This window comes from Heliangelus exortis, chromosome 2, assembly GCF_036169615.1.
Source record: "Heliangelus exortis chromosome 2, bHelExo1.hap1, whole genome shotgun sequence".
In the NCBI taxonomy this organism is placed as follows: Eukaryota; Metazoa; Chordata; class Aves; order Apodiformes; family Trochilidae; genus Heliangelus; species Heliangelus exortis.
In genome coordinates, this window is record NC_092423.1 from 150844213 (window position 1) to 150860736 (window position 16524).

Consider the following 16524-nt stretch of genomic DNA (forward strand, 5'->3'; position numbering starts at 1 on the left):
AGGAAGGGTCAAGTGACACTTGGGGACAAAAGGACAATCAGGGAAGTGGCAGGGACCCACCTGGAAAAAACCGGGAAATTCCAGGAGGAAAAGACCACATGGAGAAGATGACGTGTTGGGTCCCACCAAGCTCCACCAACACCATGAGAGAACTTTTGAGGAGGAAGAGGGAACGTTGGAGGAGGAAGGGCACGTGGCAACCCAAAAAGATCGTGGGAAGCCACCGGATCCTCCCAAAAAACACTTCCAGGAAAAGGAAGAAAGTGGAAAAGGAAGAGGAAGTGGAAGAGGAAGCTCCCAAACCCCCGCGCCGGGCAACGCCGCTCAACGCCGCCAAACTTCGTCCGCCTCAACCTGAAGAGGAAATCCTACACCCGGGGTCCCAGCAGGAGGGGGAGCCACCTCCGTAAGAAGGTACTGGAGATCCCAATGGATGGAATTCCCACCTTTTTTTTCCCCCTTTTCCTGAATTTTGATTCGTTTTGGGGTTGTTTTTTTTTTTAAGAAACGGCCGTTTCGAAGCGAAACGTTTCGGGATCGGCGCCGCCCGGGATGAAAAATTCCTTTTTTTTTTTTTAATTTTTTTATTGGTGTTTCTCTTGAATTTGGCATCTTTCAACCCAGCCTTGGGGTGGGAAGCAAAACAAAACATCCCAAAAAAAACTCCCGATTTTTTTTGAGTTAAAAAGCAAGGGTTTTAAAAAAAAAAAAAAAAAAAAAAATCAGAGGTGGTTTTGCTCCCCAGGTTTGGAAGGAAAAGTGGAAAAAAAAAGCCCCAATTTTTGGGGGGAGGTGGAAACTCCAACGTTTGCTTCAGGTGTGGTGGGACAGGGACACTGGGGCAGCAGCGTGCCAGGGAGGAGGTAAGGCCAGGAGCTCTGTTTTTGGGGGGATTTTTGGGGGGATTTTGTGGAAATGAAGGGTTTCTCATCACGGATTTACGCAGGGAACGCGCTGCGGGAGGAGGAGAACGGCCCCAAGGAGGAGGAAGAGGAAGAGGAAGATCCCCTTCCCACCCTGGAGGAAGTGGCTCGCAGGACCAACACGGTGTTGCCTGAGTTTTCTGGTGTGGTTTCCTTATTTTGGGGGTTTTTTGGGGGGTTGGATTCCTGAAGGTTTTAGAATCCCAACTGCTGCTTTTTGTTTTTTTCTCCCTCGGGATGAAGAAAACCCCCAAAATTCCTGGGGATCCCCCGTTTCTCCTCAAGTTTGGAGGCCACAAGTTGAACCTCCTGCTCCTCCCAACCCCGTGGAGCCCCTCTACACCCCGGGACCAGAGGGGAAGGTGCCAGGTGGGGCTCTTTGTCACCTTTTTTCCCCTCTTTTTCCCCCCAAACCTCACCCCCTGTGTCCTCTTTTCCAGCAGAACCCCCGGATGAGGTCTTGGAAGCTCTGAAGATGTTTGGCTACAGCTCCTTCCGACCCGGCCAAGAGTTGCCCATCATGAGGATCCTCTCTGGTGGGTTTCCAGCTTTTCCTCTGTGGGATTCCAGTTTTCCAGGAAGTGTCCTGAATCCCTTTTTTTTTTAATTTTTCCAGGTCTTTCCACCCTGGTGGTGTTACCCACAGGGATGGGGAAGTCCCTTTGCTACCAGCTCCCCGCTCACCTCTACCACCAACGTTCCAGATCCATCACTTTGGTCATCTCCCCCTTGGTGTCCCTCATGGATGACCAGGTAACCACTTGGATTTTAGCCCTTTATCCCTGAAAAAAAATAGGGAAAAGCAGTGGCCAATCCCAATCCAATGGCTTCTCTTCCAGACCTCAGGTTTGCCCCCCTGCCTCAAGGCCATTTGCCTCCATTCCAACATGACCAAAACCCAACGGGAAAACTCCATGGAGAAGGTGAAGGGTTTGGGGCTCTGTAGGGTCTCCATAGGGTGCTATAGGGGGTCTATAGGGTGCTATGATGTCCATAGGGGCTCTATAGGGTGCTAAGGGGCTCTGTAGGGTACTCATAATGTGCCACAGGGTCTCTATAGGTTGCCCACAGGGGTCATAGGGTGTCTCTAGGGTGCTAAGGGGCTCTGTAGGGTACTCATAATGTGCCACAGGGTCTCTATAGGTTGCCCACAGGGGTCATAGGGTGTCCATAGGGTGCTAAGAGGCTCTGTAGGGTGCCCATATGGTGCCACAGGATCTCTGTAGCTGCCCACCGGGGCCATAGGGGCTCTATAGGGTGCTAAGAGGCTCTGTAGGGTCCTCATAATGTTCCACAGGGTCTCTATAGGTTGCCCACAGGGGCCATAGGGTGCCCATAGGGTGCTAAGAGGCTCTGTAGGGTGCCCATAAGTTGCCACAGGATCTCTGTAGCTGCCCACCGGGGCCATAGGGGCTCTATAGGGTGCTAAGAGGCTCTGTAGGGTCCTCATAATGTTCCACAGGGTCTCTATAGGTTGCCCACAGGGGCCATAGGGTGCCCATAGGGTGCTAAGAGGCTCTGTAGGGTGCCCATAAGTTGCCACAGGATCTCTGTAGCTGCCCACCGGGGCCATAGGGGCTCTATAGGGTGCTAAGAGGCTCTGTAGGGGGCCCATAATGTTCCACAGGGTCTCTATAGGTTGCCCACAGGGGCCATAGGGTGTCCATAGGGTGCTAAGAGGCTCTGTAGGGTGCCCATAAGGTGCCCCAGGGTCTCTATAGGCTGCCCACAGGGGCTCTATAGGGTGTCTATAGGGTGCTAAGGGGCTCTGTAGGGTGCTCATAATGTTCCACAGGGTCTCTATAGGTTGCCCATCGGGGCCATAGGGGCTCTATAGGGTGCTAAGAGGCTCTGTAGGGTGCCCATAAGGTGCCCCAGGGTCTCTATAGGCTGCCCACAGTGGGCATAGGGGCTCTATAGGGTGTCTCTAGGGTGCCAAGGGGCTCTGTAGGGGGCCCATAAGGTGCCACAGGGTCTCTATAGGTTGCCCACAGTGGGCATAGGGGCTCTATAGGGTGTCTCTAGGGTGCCAAGGGGCTCTGTAGGGTCCTCATAATGTTCCACAGGGTCTCTATAGGTTGCCCACAGGGGCCATAGGGTGTATATAGGGTGCTAAGGGGCTCTGTAGGGTGCTCATAAGGTGCCACAGGGTCTCCATAGGCTGCCCACAGGGGGCATAGGGGCTCTATAGGGTGTTAAGAGGCTCTGTAGGGTGCCCATAAGGTGCCACAGGGTCTCTATAGGTTGCCCACAGGGTCTCTATAGGCTGTCCAATGGGGCCATAGGGGGTCTATAGGGTGTCTATAGGGTGCCAAGGGGCTCTGGAGGGCCCTCATAATGTTCCACAGGGTCTCTATAGGTTGCCCACAGGGGTCATAGGGTGTCCATAGGGTGCTAAGAGGCTCTGTAGGGTGCCCATAAGGTGCCCCAGGGTCTTTATAGGCTGCCAACAGGGGCTCTATAGGGTGTTTATAGGGTGCTAAGGGGCTCTGTAGGGTGCCCATAAGTTGCCACAGGATCTCTGTAGCTGCCCACCGGGGCCATAGGGGCTCTATAGGGTGCTAAGAGGCTCTGTAGGGTGCCCATAAGGTGCCACAGGGTCTCTATAGGCTGCCCACAGGGGCCATAGGGTGTCTATAGGGTGCTAAGGGGCTCTGTAGGGTGCCCATAAGGTGCCACAGGGTCTCTATAGGCTGCCCACAGGGGCCATAGGGGCTCTATAGGCTGCCCAGACGGGCCATGGGGGTTTTTTGGGTTCTAAGGGGCTCTGTAGGGTGCCCATAAGGTGCCACAGTGTCTCTATAGGCTGCCCATAGGGGCTCTATAGGGTGCTAAGGGGCTCTGTAGGGTGCGCATAAGGTGCCACAGGGTCTCTATAGGCTGCCCAATGGGGCCATAGGGGCTCTATAGGGTGCTAAGGGGCTCTGTAGGGTGCCCATAAGGTGCCACAGGGTCTCTATAGGCTGTCCAATGGGGCCATAGGGGGTCTATAGGGTGTCTATAGGGTGCTCTAGGGCCTCTATAGGGGCGCTCTAAGGTGTGTATGGGGTGCTATAGGGTGTCCAGAGTACTATAGCATGCCCTAGGGGGCTATAGGGTGCCATAGGGGCTCTAGGGGGTGTCTATAAGGGCTCTATAGGATGTTCATAGGGTCCTATAGTGTCCATAGGGGCTCTGTAGGGTCCTATAGGGTGTCTATGGGGACTCTATAGGGTGCCCATAAGATGTCTATAAGGGCTCTATATGGTGTCACAGGGGCTCTCTAGGGTGCTATAGTGTCCATAGTGCTCTATAGGGGTTCTATAGGGTGCTATAATGTCCATAGGGCTCTATAGGGTGTCCATAGGGTGCTATAGGGGTTCTATAGGGTGTCTATAGGGTATCCATAGGTTGCTACAGTGCCCATAGGGGCTCTATAGGAGCTTTATAGGGTGTCCATAGGGTGTTATAGTGTCTATAGGGGCTCCATAGGGCTCTATAGTGCCCGGATCTCCCTGGTCTGGTCCCGGTACCAAGTGGGTCAGGGGCTGTTCAGGGGGAGCCCCCGGTACCGAGTGGGTCCATGAGGGTTTGGGAGGAGCCCCTGGTACCGGAGGGGTTCAGGGGGAGCCCCAGGTACCGAGTGAGTCCAGAGGGGTTCGCAGGGAGCTCCGGGTACCAAGTGGGTTTGGGAGGAGCCCCTGGTACCGAGTGGGTCCAGGGAGGTTCAGGAGGAGCCCCGGGTACCAAGAGGGTCTGGGAGGGTTCAGGGGGAGCCCCAGGTACCGAGTGGGTCCGGGGGGGGTTCGGGGGGAGCCCCGGGTACCGAGTGGGTCCGGGAGGAGCCCCTGGTACCGAGTGGGTTCGGTGGGAGATTGGGTACCAAGTGGGTCCGGGAGGATCCGGGGGGGAGCCCCGGGTACCAAGTGGGTCTGGAGTGGTTCAGGAGGAGCCCTGGGTACCGAGTGGGTCTGGGGGAGCCCCAGGTACTGAGTGGTTCAGGGAGGGTTCGGGAGGAGCCCCTGGTACTGAGTGGGTTTGGGAGGAGCCCCGGGTACCGAGTGGATCAGGGAGGGTTCAGGAGGAGCTCAGGTACCGAGTGAGTCCAGGAGGGTTCGGAGAGAGCCTCAGGTACTGACTGGGTCCAGGGGGGCTCAGGGGGAACCTCTGGTACCGAGTGGGTCCGGGGAGGTTCGGGGGGAACCCCGGGTACCGAGTGGGTTTGGGAGGAGCCCCTGGTACCGAGTGGGTCCAGGGAGGTTCGGGAGGAGCCCTGGGTACCAAGAGGGTCTGGGAGGTTCGGGGGGAGCCCCGGGTACCAAGTGGGTCAGGGAGGAGCCCCTGGTACTGAGTGGGTTCGGTGGGAGATCGGGTACCAAGTGGGTCCAGGAGGATCCGGGGGGAGCCCCGGGTACCGAGTGGGTCTGGGGGAGCCCCAGGTACTGAGTGGTTCAGGGAGGGTTCAGGAGGAGCCCCTGGTACCGAGTGGGTTCAGGAGGGTTCGGGAGGAGTCCCGGGTACCAAGTGGGTCCGGGAGGGTTCAGGAGGAGCCCCTGGTACCGAGTGGGTCTGGGAGGGTTTGGGGGGAGTTCATTCCTGAGAGAAAACCTCCAAAACCTCCATTTTAATTATTTTAATTTTTTTTTTCCTTCTTCTCCTTGATCTTCTCCAAACCCAGGTGAGACGGGGAGAGGTCCAGGTCCTCCTCATGTCTCCAGAAGCTCTGGTTGGATCAGAACCAGGATCTGGTTTCCTCCCTGGTGTCCCCAACTTGCCCCCCGTGGCTTTCGCTTGCATCGACGAAGCCCACTGCCTCTCCGAGTGGTCCCACAACTTCCGGCCCTCCTACCTCCGGATCTGCAAGGTGGGAAAGAATCCCAAAAAAAAGAAGGAATCCCACCCAAAAAAACCTCAAAAAAATCTCCAAATCCCACTTTTTTTTTTTTTTTTTTTTTTTTTTTTTTTGGACTTTTCCAAACCAGGTTCTTCGGGATCGCTTGGGCGTCCGCTGCTTCTTGGGGCTGACGGCCACTGCCACCTTGGCCACCACCAGGGATGTGGCCAAACATTTGGGAATCTCCCAGGAAGAGGAAGGAAAAATCCCACGTTTCACCCCCATCCCCCCAAACCTCCTCCTCTCCGTCTCCCTCGACCGCTATCGGGATGAGGTTTGAGACAAAAAAAAAAACCAGGATTGGGTACCGGGATGAGTGGATTTTTTTTTTTTTTTTTTTTTTTTAAGAAATGAAGATTCCAACCTGTTCTTTTTTTCCATAAATTTCTTTTTTTTTCTTCTTTTTAAGGCTCTCATCTCCTTACTCCAAGGGGAACGTTTTGGATCCTTGGATTCCATCATTGTCTACTGCACCCGCCGTGAGGAGACCACTCGCCTCGCCGCCCTCATCCGCACCTCCCTCCAAGGGATCCCACCCCACCAGCCCACCCCAGGCCCAAAAAAGAACCAACCCAAGGGTAGGTGACACCACCCTCACCTTTAAAATGTCCCCTCTGGTGTCCCCTCCCAATCCATGACCAAAGTTGGGGCATTTCACCAACATTCTCCAAGGATTTCTCTCTCCAAACTTCTCAACCATGATCCGAGGCATTAATTCTCCTCCACAACCCTCCCCTTGGATCATTCTGGAAGTGCTTTGGATCTCAAGAGTAGGTGACACCACCCTCAACCTTAAAATGTCCCCTCTGGTGTCCCCTCCCCAATCCATGACCAAATTTGGGGCATTTCACCAACATTCTCCAAGGATTTCTTTCTCCAAACTTCTCAACCATGATCCGAGGCATTAATTCTCCTTCCTAATCCTCAGCATGGGTCTTTCTGGAAGTGTTTGGATCCTGAGGGATCTTTCCCAAAAAAAGAACCAACCCAAGGGAAGGTGACACCACCCTCAACCTTAAAATGTCCCCTCCCAATCCATGACCAAATTTGGGGCATTTCACCACCATTCTCCAAGGATTTCGTTCTCCAAGCTTCTCAACCATGACTTGGAAGCTTTAATTCTTCTCCCCAGTTCTTAGCATAGGTCTTCTTGGAAGTGTTTGGATCCTGAGGGATCTTTCCCAAAAAAAGAACCAACCTAAGGGTAGGTGACACCACCCTCAACCTTAAAATGTCCCCTCCCAATCCACACCCAAATTTGGGGCATTTCACCAACGTTCTCCAAGGATTTCTCTCTCCAAGCTTCTCAACCATGACTTGGAGGCTTTAATTCTCCTTCCTAATCCTCAGCATGGGTCTTTCTGGAAGTGTTTGGATCCTGAGGGATCTTTCCCCAAAAAAGAATCAACCCAAGGGTAGGTGACACCACCCTCAACGTTAAAATGTCCCCTCTGGTGTCCCCTCCCCAATCCACACCCAAATTTGGGGCATTTTGCCAACAATCTCCAAGGATTTCTCTCTCCAAGCTTCTCAACCATGACTTGAAAGCTTTAATTCTTCTCTCCAATTCTTAACATGGGTCTTCCTGGAATTGGTTTGGATCTCAAGGGTAGGTGACACCACCCTCAACCTTAAAATGTCCCCTCTGGTGTCCCCTCCCCAATCCATGACCAAATTTGGGGCATTTCAGCAACGTTCTCCAAGGATTTCTCTCTCCAAGCTTCTCAACCATGACTTGGAAGCTTTAATTCTTCTCCCCAATTCTTAGCATGGGTCTTCCTAGAAGTGTTTGGATCCTGAGGGATCTTTCCCAAAAAAAGAACCAACCCAAGGGTAGGTGACACCACCCTCAACCTTAAAATGTCCCCTCCCAATCCACACCCAAATTTGGGGCATTTCACCAACATTCTCCACAGTTTTATTTCTCCAAACCTCTCGACCATGACTTGGAGGTTTTAATTCTCCTTCCTAACCCTCAGCATGGGTCTTCCTAGAAGTGTTTGGATCCTGAGGGATCTTTCCCAAAAAAAGAACCAACCCAAGGGTAGGTGACACCACCCTCAACCTTAAAATGTCCCCTCTGGTGTCCCCTCCTGATCCACACCCAAATTTGGGGCGTTTCACCAACGTTCTCCAAGGTTTTATTTCTCCAAACCTCTCGACCATGACTTGGAAGTTTTAATTCTCCTTCCTAATCCTCACCGTGGGTCTTTCTGGAAGTGTTTAGATCCTGATGGATCCATTCCCTCCTTTCTTTCTCCTCCTTTTGGATCCATTCCCTCCTCCTCCTCCTCCTTCTCCTCCACCTCCTTTTGTTCATCGCCGGCCACGCCGTCCCGAACCAACCGGAGCTGAACGACTTCTGGCACCTTCACTTGGAGCTCCACATTCCTGAGGACCAATTATCTTTCCACAGGATGAATTCCATCCTGGAATGAATCACCAACCAGGTTGAGAATTCCTTCATTAAACCTGAATTTCTTCCTTTTTTTTTTTTTTCTTTTCTTGGAAGGCAAAAAGCCCCCTCTCCAGTTGGTCGCCGACGCTTACCACGCCGGTTTGTCCCCTTCCCAACGCCGTGGTGTTCAGAAGAACTTCATGAGGGGTCACCTCCGAGTGGTGGTGGCCACGGTGGCTTTTGGGATGGGATTGGACAAAGCCAATGTCCGAGGAGTCATCCATTACAACATGCCCAAAAATTTTGAGTCTTACGTCCAAGAAATCGGCCGGGCCGGGCGAGACGGGGAACCCGCTTGGTGTCACCTCTTCCTAGACCCAGAGGTAAACTTCTTCCCAAAACTGGGATTTTTTTTTTTTTTTCTTCTCTCCAAATTTGGGGTGAGGGGAAGGGATTTTCCCATTTTCCAGGTTTTTTGGGTTTTTGGGTTTTTTCCCCCCTCAGGGTGAAGATCTCCACGAGCTTCGGCGTCACATTTACGGCGACACCGTGGATTTTGTCACCATCAAGAAGTTGGTGCAGATGGTTTTTAAGCCTTGTAGATGTTTGGAGCTGCACCAGAAACACCAGGAGCTTGTCAAGGTGAGGGAGGAGCTGAGGAGATCCCATCCCACCACGGTCCTGGGTCTTTATCTCCCTATGGAATGAGGTGGAAAACGTTTGGAGGTGTTGGGTGGCTTCATCGGGGACATTAAATCCCTGGAGGGACAGCTTGGAGGGGTGGGATGGGGGCGTGGTCAGGAGATGGGCTGGGATGTTCCAATGGGCAAAGTTGGAATGGTGTGAAGGGCCATGACCTGGAGAATGTTGGGATGTCCCAAGGAGGAACATCTGGGATGGGCTGTAGGACCATGAGCAGCAGGACCATTGGGGTGTCCCAAGGAGGAACATCTGGGATGGGCTGTAGGACCATGAGCAGCAGGACAATTGGGGTGTCCCAAGGAGGAACATCTGGGATGGGCTGTAGGACCATGGCCAGGAGACTCTTGGGGTGTCCTAAAGAGGAACATCTGGACTGGGGGGTGAGATCATGGTCAGGAAACTCTTGGGATGTCCCAAAAGGGACATCTGGGATGGGCTGTAGGACCATGAGCAGCAGGACAATTGGGGTGTCCCAAGGAGGAACATCTGGGATGGGCTGTAGGACAGTGACCAGCAGGACAATTGGGATGTCCCAAGGAGGAACATCAGGAATAGGGGGTGAGCTCATGGTCAGGAGACTCTTGGGGTGTCCCAAGGAGGAACATCTGGAATAGGGAGTGAGATCATGGTCAGGAGAAGGGTTGGGATGTCCCAAAAGGAACATCTGGGATGGGCTGTAGGACCAGGACCAGCAGGACAGTTGGGATGTCCCAAGGAGGAACATCTGGACTTGGAGGTGAGATCATGGTCAGGAATGGGCAGCAGAGCAGAAGTTGGGATGTCCCAAGGAGGAACATCTGGAATAGGGAGTGAGATTGTGGTCAGGAGACTCTTGGGGTGTCCCAAGGAGGAACATCTGGACTTGAGGGTGAGATTAGGGTCAGGAGACTCTTTGGGTGTCCCAAGGAGGAACATCTGGAATAGGGAGTGAGATCATGGTCAGGAGAAGGGTTGGGATGTCCCAAAAGGAACATCTGGGTTGTGGTGAAGGACCATGACCAGCAGGACAATTGGGATGTCCCAAGGAGGAACATCTGGGATGGGCTGTAGGACCATGGTCAGGAGACTCTTGGGGTGTCCTAAAGAGGAACATCTGGACTGGGGGGCGAGATCATGGTCAGGAGACTCTTGGGATGTCCCAAAAGGAACATCTGGAATGGGGTGTAGGACAGTGACCAGCAGGACAATTGGGATGTCCCAAGGAGGAACATCTGGAATAGGGGGTGAGCTCATGGTCAGGAGACTCTTGGGGTGTCCCAAGGAGGAACATCTGGAACAGGGGGTGAGATCATGGTCAGGAGAAGGGTTGGGATGTCCCAAAAGGAACATCTGGGATGGGCTGTAGGACAGTGACCAGCAGGACAGTTGGGATGTCCCAAGGAGGAACATCTGGACTTGGAGGTGAGATCATGGTCAGGAATGGGCAGCAGAGCAGAAGTTGGGATGTCCCAAGGAGGAACATCTGGAATAGGGAGTGAGATTGTGGTCAGGAGACTCTTGGGGTGTCCCAAGAAGGAACATCTGGACTTGAGGGCGAGATTAGGGTCAGGAGACTCTTGGGGTGTCCCAAGGAGGAACATCTGGAATAGGGAGTGAGATCATGGTCGGGAGAAGGGTTGGGATGTCCCAAAAGGACCATGACCAGGAGACATCTCAGGTTTGGGATGTCCTAAACACCCTTCCCATCCTCCAACTGGTGCCACCACCAGCTTCATGTCCCACACAGGACACAGAGGTGGAAGACTCCGAAATGGCCAAACTCTTGGAAGAAGAAGAAGAAGGAGAAAAGGAGGAGGAGGAAGAAGACTCCAGAACCTCCCAACCAAGTGTCCAACGTGTGTGCTACAAGCACGAACGCACCATCCCCATCCAACCAACTGTGGAGACCTTGGATCTCCGAGAAGAAGGTGAGGAACCAGGGAGTGGAGAGATCCAGGATCTGGGAAAGGGGATCCAGGATCCATCCAGACGTCTCCTTCAGGAATTGAAACCCTCCTGTGCTACCTGGAGCTCCACCCACGCCATTGGTTGGAATTGTTGCATCCCACCTACTCCACCTGCAGGATCCGGAGCTACGGAGGAGCCCGGCAACTCCGGGAAGCTGCGAGGAGGTGAGGCCATTCCCAAGTGGTTGGAGAAGGGGCTCCAAGCCCAAAGCTCAGAGGGGTTTTCTTTGGTGGTCTGGAGAGTCTACTTGGTGGCCTCCACCTCTTGGTCAAGGTCTTCATCCATGAGTTGGGTGAAGGGACAAACGTCCCCTCCGGGTGGTGACACCAAAGTGGGGAAGGGGTGGTTGATCCATCCACCAGGAGGTGCCATCCAGCAGGACCCTGGAGAGTTTGGAGATCTGGTTGGAGAGGAACCTCATGAGGTTGACCAAGAGCAAGTGTTGGGGGGGCCTGTGGATCAGCAGAGGTTGGGGGGTGAGCAGCTGTCTGGAGAAGGTCCTGGTGGACAACAGGATGACCACCAACCAACCAACCCTTGTGGCCAAGAAGCCTGATGGCTTCCTGGGGTGCGTGGAGAAGATTGGGGTGGCCAACAGGTCAAGGGAGGTTCTCCTTCCCTCCTCCCCCTCTCCTGGAGAACTTGATCCAGCTGTAGGACACCCAAGTGATGAAGGACAAGGAGCTACTGGAGAGCCATCCAACTCAAGAGCCACCAAGATGGGGTTGGGACCTCTGCTACGATTGGAGGAGAGGCTGAAGGGCCTGGGGTTGGTCAGGAGGACACGGAGGGGATGATCTCCTCCATAAAGATCCTTTCAGGGATCAGGAGGAGGGGACCAGATCCTTCTGAGTGGTGCCACAAACTCAACCATGGGAAGTTCCCTCTCAACTTGAGGAAGAACTTCTTGGCTCTGAGGGTTGCAGAGCACTGGGAAGAAGTTTCCCAGAGCCACGGTGGAGTCTCCATCTCTGGAGACATCCCAAACCCCACCTGGACACCATCCTGTCCTCTAAGTCAACCTCAAGGCTGGAATTAGATGTTCTCCAGATGTTCTCCAACTCTTCCAACCTTAAAGATCCCTCTCCAAGCCGTGGCCGTGACCTTTCTGATGTTCTCCTGTCCTCAGCTCTCCTCCTATCGCTGTCTTCCTGGCCCGGGAACGTTTGGTGGGACGAGATCATGGGCAGAGCAGTTCCTTGGAATTCAACGTGGTCTCCTTGAGTGATTCCATGGGGTGGGAGGTGCCTTTGGTCAAACGTTCCTTGCGTCAACTCCAGTGGGATCCGCGGCTCTGCCGAGGTACCTGGGCTTGGAAAAAAATTTAAAAAAAAATAAAAACAAAAAAAAGGGGGAGGGGGTGGGGGACACAGATTCTTCTGGTGGTCACCACCTCTTGGTGGGCACCAAATTTTGGGTGGGCAACCACGTTTTGGATGTTTTCCAGGTGGGAAGAGCGGGATCCTGGTGGAATTTGAGGATTTGTCCTTCCACTTCCGCGCCTACGGTGACCTCACGGCCCGGGAGCTGGATTTCCTCTGTGACTTCCTCCATGGAAGAGTGGTGGCCAGGGAGAAGATGGCTCTTGGGCAACTCCAGGCCTGCTTCCGGGCATTCCAGAGGTGAGGAAAAGCCCTCCCTGATCCTTCAAGCTCCCATCTTGGTGGTAGAAGGGTTGTGGAGTTGGGATCATGGGAAAGGGTCGGGGCGTTGATTCCGGCCGCGCAGCGTAGCGTTCCAGACCTGTGACCTTCATCCTGAGGAAGAGGAAGAGGAGAGGAGCTCCCAGTTGAAGGCTCTACTCCAGGATTACTTCGAGAAGGAACCACGTGAGGAGGAGGAGGAAGAAGAGGATGAGGAGGAAGCTCCTGGAGATACCACGGTGAGCAAAACCCCAACTTTTGAGTCCTTTGGGAGTTGCTCCAACCATCAACTGGGACCTCCAGTGGGATGGGACCTCCAGTTGGATGGGATCTCCAGTTGGATGGGATCTCCGGTTCAGTGGGACCTCCAGTTGGGTGGGACCTCCAGTTGGGTGGGACCTCCAGTTGGATGGGACCTCCGGTTTGGTGGGACCTCCGGTTTGGTGGGACCTCCGGTTGGGTGGGACCTCCGGTTGGGTGGGACCTCCGGTTGGATGGGACCTCCAGTGGAATGGGATCTCCAGTTGGATGGGGGGACCTCCGGTTGGGTGGGACCTCCGGTTGGGTGGGACCTCCGGTTGGATGGGGGGATCTCCAGTTGGATGGGACGACCTCCAGTTGGATGAGATCTTCGGTTCGGTGGGACCTCCAGTTGGCTGCAACCTCCAGTTGGATGGGATCTCCAGTTGGATGGGGGGACCTCCGGTTGGATGGGGGGACCTCCGGTTGGATGGGACCTCCGGTTGGATGGGACCTCCGGTTGGGTGGGATCTCCGGTTGGTTGGGGGGATCTCCAGTTGGATGGGACCTCCAGTTGGATGGGGGGACCTCCGGTTGGATGGGATCTCCGGTTAGATGCGACCTCCGGTTGGATGCGACCTCCGGTTGGGTGGGACCTCCAGTTGGGTGGGACCTCCGGTTGGATGGGGGGACCTCTGGTTGGGTGGGACCTCTGGTTGGGTGGGACCTCTGGTTGGGTGGGACCTCTGGTTGGGTGGGACGACCTCCAGTTGGATGGGACGACCTCCAGTTGGATGGGACCTCCAGTTGGATGGGACCTCCGGTTGGGTGGGATCTCCAGTTGGTTGGGGGGATCTCCAGTTGGATGGGGGGATCTCCAGTTGGATGGGGGGACCTCCAGTTGGATGGGACCACCTCCAGTTGGATGGGACCACCTCCAGTTGGATGGGACAACCTCCAGTTGGATGGGACAACCTCCAGTTGGATGGGACCTCCAGTTGGATGGGGGGGACTTCCAGTTGGATGGGATCTCCAGTTGGATGGGGGGACCTCCGGTTGGGTGGGACTTCCTGTTGGATGGGACGATCTCCAGTTGGATGGGACGATCTCCAGTTGGATGGGGGGACCTCCAGTTGGATGGGGGGACCTCCAGTTGGATGGGTCCTCCAGTTGGCTGGGCTCTCCAGTTGGGATCTGGATGGCCTGGGGGGACAGGGGGACACCATTTTGAGGAAAACCTTGGGATGTCACCTCCTTGGTGTCTCCTCAGCAGCCACCAGAGCAGGAGACCCAAATCCGCGCCGACATCCGCCGCTTCCTGGCTCTCCGCCCCGAGGAGAACTTTTCCGGCCGCGCCGTCGCCAGGATCTTCCACGGCATCGGTGAGGGGGACAAAGAAGGTGAAGGTGTCACCTTGGCTGTCCCTTGGTTGGTCCCCTCCCCCCCTCGTGACAGGAATTTGGTGGCCCTCACCCCCACAGGGAGCCCCCGGTTTCCCGCCCAGGTCTTCGGGCGCGACCGCCGCTTCTGGAGGAAACATCTCCACTTCGACTTCCACCGCCTCATCCGCTTGGCCACCCAGGAGATCCTGGCCACCAGGTGACCACAGGAAGCCACCAGGTGACCACAGGAAGCCACCAGGTGACAACAGGAAGCCGCCTTCCACCCCTTCCCCTCCTGTCACCTCCGGGGACAACGTGGCCTCACCCCGAGCGTTGTGGCACCTCCATTGTGGCCGTTTGGGGAGGGGGTGGGGAGCACCCCCCAACCCAGGAGCTGGAGTGGAGCTCAGCACCCACGTTCCCAACCATCTCCATGTGTCCCCAGCTGTCCCCAGATGTCCCCAGCTGTCCCCAGATGTCCCCAACTGTCCCCAGATGTCCCCTTCTGTCCCCGCTGGCCGGGCTTTTATCAAGGAATCAATAAAATCACCAAGTTTGGACCTTCTCCCACTTTGCTTCTCCCTCGTTGTGGGGTCTGTCACCCGGTGTCACCCCTCGTGCCACTGCCACCACCCCTCCCACCCTTTTTCCAACCCAATCTGGGTGCTCTCAAGGGTGGGGGTGAAGTTCTTTCCCCTCCCCCCCTTCCCCAACCACCACCCAAGCTTGGTAGAAACTCAAGTTTCCACCTGGGAGAACTTCACGCCCCGGTGTCACCTCTTGGGGACACTCTGTCCCGTGGTGGCAGGGGGAAGGTGACACCATGGCAGCACCCAACTGTGTCACCAAAACCTTCTTTAAACATTAACTGGGTGCCACGTGGCCTCCTCCAGCCCTCCTCCTCCTCCTTCTCTTCTTCCTCCTTCTCCTTCTGCTCCTTCTCCATCTCCAGAGGACGGTGGGGACCCTCCAACCCTTCTTCACCAACAGGGTAAGAGATGGTGGGCTCCAGGGATCCTGGTGGATCCCAAGGATCATGGTGGACCCCAGGGATCATGGTGGTCTCCAGGAATTGTGGTGGTCCCTCAGGGATCATGGTGGTCCCTCAGGGATCATGGTGGTCTCCAGGAATTGTGGTGGTCCCTTAGGGATCATGGTGGTCTCCAGGGATCATGGTGGTCCCTCAGGGATCATGGTGGTCCCTCAGGGATCCTTGTGGACCCCAGGGATCATGGTGGTCTCCAGGGATCATGGTGGATCCCAAGGATCCTGGTGGACCCCAGGAATTGTGGTGGTCCCTCAGGGATCATGGTGGTCTCCAGGGATCATGGTGGTCTCTAGGGATTGTGGTGGACCCCAGAGGTTGTGGTGGATCCCAGGGATCATGGTGGATCCCAAGGATCCTGGTGGACCCCAGGGGTTGTGGTGGTCCTCAGGGATCATGGTGGTCTCCAGGGATCGTGGTGGACCCCAAGGTTTGTGGTAGTCCCTCAGGGATCATGGTGGTTCCTAAGGATCATGGTGGTCTCCAGGGATCATGGTGGATCCCAAGGATCATGGTGGTCTCCAGGGATTGTGGTGGACCCCAAGGTTTGTGGTGGGCCTCAGGGATCATGGTGGATCCCAAGGATCCTGGTGGTCCCTCAGGGATCCTGGTGGACCCCAGGGATCCTGGTGGTCTCCAGGGATCATGGTGGATCCCAAGGATCCTGGTGGACCCCAGGAATTGTGGTGGTCCCTCAGGGATCATGGTGGTCTCTAGGGATTGTGGTGGACCACAGGGGTTGTGGTGGTCTCCAAGGATCCTGGTGGACCCCAGGAATTGTGGTGGTCCCTCAGGGATCATGGTGGTTCCCAAGGATCATGGTGGTCTCCAGGGCTCATTATGGATCCCAGGGATCATGGTGGTCCCTCAGAGATCACGGTGGTCTCCAGGGATTGTGGTGGACCCCAATGTTTGTGGTGGGCCTCAGGGATCATGGTGCATCCCAAGGATCATGGTGGCCACCAGGGGTTGTGATTCCCAAGGATCAGGGTGGTCTCCAAGGATCATGGCCATCTCCAGGGGTTGTGGTGGATCCCAAGGATCATGGTGGTCTCCAGGGATCGTGGTGGACCCCAGGAGTTTTGGTGGTCCCTCAGGGATCATGGTGGTCCCCAGGGATCATGGTTGCCAGCAGGGGTTGTGGTGATCCCTCAGGGATCTTCATGGATCTCAAAGATCATGGTGGTCTCTAGGGATCATGGTGGATCCCAAGGATCATGGTGGCCACCAGGGGTTGTGATTCCCAAGGATCAGGGTGGTCTCCAAGGATCATGGCCATCTCCAGGGGTTGTGGTGGTCCCTCGGGAATCATGGTGGTCTCCAAGGATCAGGGTGGTCTCCAGGGATCAGGGTGGTTCCCAAGGATCATGG

General features: G+C 55.2%; 1 protein-coding gene across 2 annotated transcripts; it reads left to right on the forward strand.

Annotated features, from left to right (window-relative positions):
• Positions 1–950: 950 nt before the first annotated feature.
• Positions 951–14673, forward strand: RECQL4 (RecQ like helicase 4). 2 transcript variants are annotated; one of them, XM_071738571.1, is made up of 17 exons: positions 951–1066; positions 1167–1292; positions 1367–1459; positions 1540–1676; positions 1763–1846; positions 5581–5766; positions 5885–6070; positions 6206–6374; positions 8309–8577; positions 8699–8836; positions 10623–10803; positions 10878–11007; positions 11973–12145; positions 12291–12465; positions 12572–12725; positions 13997–14108; positions 14208–14673. In XM_071738571.1, exons 3-17 carry the CDS (start codon positions 1399–1401, stop codon positions 14327–14329), a joined length of 2277 nt encoding a protein of 758 aa, XP_071594672.1. In that variant the 5' UTR covers positions 951–1066; positions 1167–1292; positions 1367–1398; the 3' UTR covers positions 14330–14673. The 2 variants fall into 2 exon arrangements, with proteins under 2 accessions (XP_071594672.1, XP_071594673.1); XM_071738572.1 differs by having other exon boundaries at positions 14000–14108.
• The last annotated feature ends 1851 nt before the right edge of the window (positions 14674–16524 follow it).

What these genes read in the sequence shown, in the direction of transcription:
- RECQL4 (XM_071738571.1), top strand. Translation starts at nt 1,399, where the DNA reads ATGTTTGGCTACAGCTCCTTCCGACCCGGCCAAGAGTTGCCCATCATG. An exon ending in TCGACCGCTATCGGGATGAG is followed by an intron (nt 6,071 to 6,205) that starts GTTTGAGACAAA and finishes CTTCTTTTTAAG; the next exon opens with GCTCTCATCTCCTTACTCCA. An exon ending in ACCTCTTCCTAGACCCAGAG is followed by an intron (nt 8,578 to 8,698) that starts GTAAACTTCTTC and finishes TTCCCCCCTCAG; the next exon opens with GGTGAAGATCTCCACGAGCT.